This window comes from Pelophylax lessonae (assembly GCF_965119305.1).
Source record: "Pelophylax lessonae genome assembly, chromosome: 4".
Taxonomy (NCBI): domain Eukaryota; kingdom Metazoa; phylum Chordata; class Amphibia; order Anura; family Ranidae; genus Pelophylax; species Pelophylax lessonae.
In genome coordinates, this window is record NC_138771.1 from 608,531,935 (window position 1) to 608,538,796 (window position 6,862).

The 6,862-nt window shown below is 43.7% G+C and overlaps 1 protein-coding gene across 1 annotated transcript in view; it reads right to left on the minus strand.

The window, feature by feature from the left end:
• Positions 1–719, minus strand: part of IL27RA (interleukin 27 receptor subunit alpha) — a 97,772-nt gene extending 97,053 nt beyond the window's left edge. The window contains exon 1 of the mRNA XM_082255514.1: positions 642–719. Coding sequence (XP_082111640.1) covers positions 642–717 — 76 coding nt within the window. The 5' untranslated portion in view covers positions 718–719. The remainder of the gene's footprint in view (positions 1–641) is intronic.
• Between the last annotated feature and the right edge of the window lie 6,143 nt (positions 720–6,862).

A 6,862-nucleotide genomic window follows, 5' to 3' on the forward strand; every position in this document is an offset into this window, starting at 1 on the left:
CTTACACCACTGACCATGTGTCTGAGGACTTACACCACTGACCATGTGTCTGAGGACTTACACCACTGACCATGTGTCTGAGGACTTACACCACTGACCATGTGTCCGAGGGCTTACACCACTGACCATGTGTCCAAGGACTTACACCACTGACCATGTGTCCGAGGGCTTACACCATTGACCATGTGTCTGAGGACATACACCACTAACCATGTGTCTGAGGACTTACACCACTGACCATGTGTCTGAGGAATTACACCACTGACCATGTGTCTGAGGACTTACACCACTGACCATATGTCTGAGGACTTACACCACTGACCATGTATCTGAGGACTTACACCACTAACCATATGTCTGAGGACTTACACCACTGACCATGTGTCTGAGGACTTACACCACTAACCATATGTCTGAGGACTTACACCACTGACCATGTGTCTGAGGACTTACACCACTGACCATGTGTCTGAGGACTTACACCACTGACCATATGTCTGAGGACTTACACCACTGTAGCATTTGTCCTACCTGTTGTTGGTTGCTGCCTCTGGCAGTACAGAGGAGCTACCAAAAACAGTGACAGCCAGCTTATATAAAATGAACTAAAAAATACAGGCACAGAGGGGCACATTGGTTACCTTTGGAAGAAGTGATTCCAAAACTTAGGATGACAAGACCTCCAACGAGAGATTGAATCCACAAGTCCTCAGACATTCCACCCTAGGACAGACAGAGAAAACAGGAAACATATTCGTAAAATGAAAAAAATGACCAAGATATTTGGGTTGGATGAATCTTAAAGACAGATAGGCAAAGTTTTTCTACTAAAACTATAAAAAAAACTCCCTAAATTAGCACTGAAAGCCACTCCATAAAAAAAAAAAAAAAATGACAGCAGGTTTACTACAATATGCAGCCCTCTCCATACTACACTGAGTTTAAAAGGTGGCTCCAACCAAAACATCTGGAGAATTTAAAGAATAAAGAGCATCACTTTTGCCGAGAAAAAAAAACTTCACTTGGTGATGAATATACATTGCAAGGATTATAACAGAATTTCTAGCAGATTTCTACCTGTTTCTGCTCTGAAGAAAAAGCTTTTTGTTTCACCATGTCTTTTGGATACTGAATCTGAATGGGAGGATCTAGTTCATTATAATCACCTGGTGCAGTCTCAGTGTTGCAATGAGAAAATCTGCAGGGTCTACATTCCTTTGGAAGTATTTAATCCTTGCAGAGTATCTCACCAAAACAGAGTTTCCTATTGCAAGAGGTACCTAAAAGCTGACTTTTTATCAAAGTGCAGACTTCTGGGAAAATCAATAAGCCAATCACACAAGCTGAAAATTACATTTCTGGGGGGGGGGTCCTGTACATCAACAGTATACAGAAGGCCTCTAGGTTTCACAGGGAATTAAACTGCAGAGTTAAAAAAGAGGTTATTTTTATTAACATTCAATTTTAATATGGCTTGTGTTGCAATTGTATATTTATTATTTTTAATTCCTAGATTTTTTTCAACAAAGTGAATTAGCCTTTAAGCTTAGTTAGACTATTTGGCAGGTGTTTTAAGCTGTGTATGTCCCTATTGAGGGGATTTATTCTTATTTTTGGTCCTGGTGGCCACTGTCAGCAGCACAGGAAGAGAATGGAAAAAAATGACAGTTGAAAAATGACAGTTGTTACCTTTTCAAGGGATTCTGGGTTTCCGGAGCAGAAGGTGTAGAAATGAAGACAATAAATGTTCGAACCCTTTCCCTTACTAGCCAAAGTAAGAAAAAACTTTACTCTGGAATTCCAAGTTAAAGTACAGTCCAGAACTCTGGAATCGTCCCCACCCAGATGATACAGAATCAAATGATTGTTTCACTAGTGCATGAACTAATAGGTGAAACATTTCCCTTACTCCACAGTCCTGTGGCAGCCAGTGCTCAAGTCTTCTTCTCTATGGCAGTAGATTGTGAGTGGGTACACCTACACCATCACATACAATGCAGTTCCAGCCATGGCCACTAGTTCTGCATTGTACGTGATGATGTAGGCGAGAGGCAGGGCCAGTCACAAAAGGTCTGCTTTGGTGGAACCGGTCATTACAACCAGGAAGACTGCATATGAATTAGGTTGAATACTTTAAATTAGATCACCCTCTTGAAAATAAGCACATTGGGGTATATTTATAAAAAATTTGCAGAGCCATTCCTCCTGCAAAACTGCATGTACATTAGTTCTATGTGAATGGCAGCAAAATTGAATGTTCCTGGGCTATTGTCTCTACAGGTTGAATGTTATGCGTTAATACAGAATAGAGTGAGTCAGGAAAATACCACAAGTTCCTTCAGAAATCAATACTTCTGGGTCTGGGAGTGTCAATCTCCTGCTCCCCTGCTGCTCTCATTGGTTTTCTCCCACTGGCCACCAAGGTAATGTAGTCCTTCCCTCCAAATGACCACCAAGGTAACAGGGTTCTTGTCTCCTGCTGGCCATCAGTGTAATATAGCCCTTCCCTTCAAATGACCACCAAGGTAATAGGGGCCTTCTCTCCTACTGCCCATCAGTGTAATATAACCCTGCCCTTCAAATTACCACCAAGGTAATAGGGTCCTTCTCTCCTACTGGCCATCAGTGTAATATAGTCCTTCCCTTCAAATGACAACTGAGTTAATGGAGTCCTTCTATCCTGCTGGCCACCAGTGTAGTATAGTCCTTCCCTCTAAATGACCACCAAAGTAACACGGTCCTTCTCTCCCGCTGACAACCAGTGTAATGTGGTGCTTTCCTCAAAATGACCATCGAGGTAATGGGGTTCTTCTCTCCTACTGGCCATTACTGTAAATTAGCCATTCCCTTCAAATAGCCTCTGAGGTAATGGGGTCCTTCTCTCCCGCTGGTCATCAGTGTAATATAGTCCTTCCCTTCAAATGAGCACCAAGGTAATGGGGTCCTTCTCTCCTACTAGCCATCAGTGTTACATAGTTACATAGTTACATAGTTAGTGAGGTTGAAAAAAGACACAAGTCCATCCAGTTCAACCCATGATGCGTGTGTGTTTGCTTTTAACCGTACATTGTGTACCCCTGTATGTTGTGGTCTTTAAGGTGTACATCTAATAGTTTTTTGAAACTATCTATGCTCCCCGCTGATACGACTGCTTGTGGAAGAGAATTCCACATCCTTACCGCTCTTACAGTGAAGAACCCCTTACGCACTTTAAGGTTAAACCGCCTTTCCTCAAGTTTTAGTGAGTGGCCACGTGTCTTATTGTATTCCCTTTCTCTGAATAGTTTGTTCCTTATGCTAGGGTCGCCAGTACAGTATTTGTACATTGATATCATATCCCCCCTCAATCGTCTCTTCTCCAGAGAGAATAGGTTCAGTGCTTGTAGTCTTTCCTCATAGCCGATGTCCTCCATTCCCCTAATTATTTTTGTTGCCCTCCTCTGGACTTTCTCCAGTTCCAGCACATCCTTCCTGCGGACCGGTGCCCAGAACTGGACAGCATACTCCAGATGTGGCCGGACCAGAGTCTTGTAGAGCGGGAGAATAATCTCTTTATTTCTGGAGTGAATCCCCCTTTTTATACATCCCAGTATTCTGTTGGCTTTGCTTGCGGCGGCTTGGCATTGCATGCCACTGCCAAGCCTGTTGTCTACCAGTACCCCCAAGTCCTTTTCCATCCTAGACTCACCCAGAGGTTCACCCCCTAGTGAATAGCTTGCTTTCTGGTTTCTGGCACCCAAGTGCATTACTTTACATTTTTCTACATTAAACCTCATCTGCCATGTGGTTGCCCACCCCGTTATTTTGTTCAGGTCTGCTTGCAAGATTTCCACATCCTGCATAGAAGATATTGGCATGCCTAATTTAGTATCATCTGCAAATACTGAGATTGTACTAGATATCCCCTCCTCTAGATCATTTATGAATAAATTAAACAGGATTGGTCCCAGGACAGAACCCTGGGGGACCCCACTTTCCACACCCGCCCAATCCGAGTACTCCCCATTAATCACCACCCTCTGGACTCTCCCCTGGAGCCAGGTCTCTATCCAGGTACTCACCTTATGATCCATACCTACCTTCCTTAGTTTGTACAGTAAGCGTTTGTGAGGAACGGTGTCAAAGGCCTTTGCGAAGTCCAGATACACCACATCCACAGGCTTACCTTTATCTAGGTGGCAGCTCACTTCATCGTAGAAGGTTAACAGATTGGTTTGGCACGAACGATTTTTCATGAATCCATGCTGATTTCTACTTATAATACCATTTTCATTACTAAAGTCTTGTATGTGGTCCCTTATCATCCCCTCCAAAATTTTGCAGACTACTGATGTTAGGCTGACCGGCCTATAGTTACCCGGGATATATCTCGGCTCCTTTTTAAATATTGGTACCACGTTGGCTTTTTTCCAATCAGCTGGCACCATACCCGTCTGTAAACTATCCTTAAAGATCAAGAATAATGGTCTGGCAATCACCTGGCTGAGCTCATTAAGAACCCTCGGGTGCAAGCCATCCGGTCCCGGGGATTTATTTATGTTAAGTTTCTCTAGTTTAGCTCTAAGTCTATCCTCTGTTAGCCATGGCGGCACTTCCTGAGGTGTATTATTTAGTTCGGCCTTACAAGCGGGTTTCGTGTAGCCCCCCGATTCCTTTGTGAAGACTGAAGAAAAGAAATTATTTAACACTTCCGCCTTTTCTCTGTCCTCAGTGGCCATTTTTCCTTTATCATCTTTTATGGGGCCAATGTGCTCTGGCCTGGCTTTCTTACTGTTTATATACTTAAAGAACTTCTTGGGGTTCTTTTTGCTCTCCTCCGCTATATGTCTCTCGTGTTCTATTTTAGCCGCCCTGATTTCATCTTTACATTTCTTATTACACTCTTTGTAGTGCTTAAATGCTGCCAATGACCCCTCAGTCTTGTATTTTTTGAAGGCCTTTTCTTTAGCTCTAATATACATGTTAATGTTGGAGTTTAGCCACCCAGGGTTTAGTTTTGCTCTTTTAAATTTATTTCCCTGTGGAATGCACTGGCCCACTCCCTTGTTAAGTATGCTCTTGAAGCACTCCCATTTTTCCTCCGTGTTCTTTGTTCCCAGGGTTCTATCCCATTTGATATTTTCTAGCAGCGAGCGCAGTTTAGGGAAATTGGCTCTTGTGAAATTCAGCGTCCTTATATTACCCTTGTGTTTCCTATTACTGTAATTAATACTGAAACCAATTGACCTATGGTCACTGTTCCCTAAGTTGTCCCGTATTTCTATATCCGTGATCAGGTCTGTATTGTTGGTAATCAGTAGGTCAAGTACCGCATTGCTTCTTGTCGGTGCATTCACCATCTGACCCATGAAATTGTCCTGCAAAACATTTAGGAACTGCCGAGCCTTGGCTGAGTGTGCGGTTCCTTCTGCCCAGTCTATATCTGGATAATTAAAGTCCCCCATTATAATGACATTTCCCATCCTTGCTGCCAATCCTATCTGTAACATGAGGTCCGCCTCACCCTCCTCCCTCTGGTTGGGGGGCCTATAGCATACGCCCAATATTACCTTCCCCGCCGTGCCTTCCCTTTGAAGCTCTACCCATAGGGATTCTGCCTCGTCCATAGCTCCATTATTAATATCATCCCTCATATTTACCTGTATACTGTTCTTAATATACAAACATACCCCTCCCCCTTTTTTACTTTCTCTATCTCTGCGATAAAGGGAATACCCCTGAATGGACGCCATCCAGTCATGAGAGCTGTCAAACCAAGTCTCAGTTATCCCCACAAAATCTAAGTCCTCCTCAAATATCAGCAGCTCCAGCTCTCCCATCTTGTTGGCCAGGCTTCTGGCATTGGTATACAAACCTCGTAATTTTGATCGGTTATATTTATCCTCTTTTGATGTTTTTAGGCTGCTCTCTTGATTTTTCCCCGTACCCACCCTGGGTATAGGAGCTCCGCACACCCTATCGCTAATGCCCCCATTTCTGCCCTCTGAAACTTGCTTTCCACTGGGTAATTCTACATCTGTACCCTCCCCCCCATTCCCTAGTTTAAAAGCCCCTCTAACTTTTCGGCCATCCTCGCACCTCGTGTTATAGTCCTTCCCTCCAAATGACCACTAATGTAACAGGTCCTTTTCTCCTACTGGTCATCAGTAAAATATAGTCCTACCCTTCAAATGAACACCAAGGTAATGGGGTCCTTCTCTCCCGCTGGCCACCAGTATAATATGGTCCTTCCCTTCAAATGTCCACCAAGGGGTAATGGGGTCCTTCTCTCCTACTGGCCATCAGTGTTATAGTCCTTCCCTCCAAATGACCACTAATGTAACAGGTCCTTTTTTCCTACTGGTCATCAGTGTAATATAGTCCTTCCCTTCAAATGAACACCAAGGTAATAGGGTCCTTCTCTCCCGCTGGCCACCAGAATAATATAGTCCTTCCCTTCAAATGACCACCAAGGGGTAATGGGGTCCTTCTCTCCTACTGGCCATCAGCGTTATAGTCCTTACCTTGAAATGACCACCAAGGTAATGGGGTCCTTCTCTCCCGCTGGCCACCAGTATAATACAGTCCTTCCCTTCAAATGACCACCAAGGTAATGGGGTCCTTCTCTCCTACTGGCCACTAGTGTTAATATAGTCCTTTTCTCCAAGTGACCACCAAAGTAATGGGGTCTTTCTCTCTCACTGGCCACCAGTGTAATGGGACCCTTCTCTCAACGACCACCAGGGTAAGAGGACCTTCTCCCAACTACTGTCAATATAATGTATTTTTCTCACTGACCTTCAATTTAAGAAGGTCCTTAACCACCATTGCAACTTCACTAACCCAACCACTAATATGAAGGAGGACTATAATGTTCACTGTT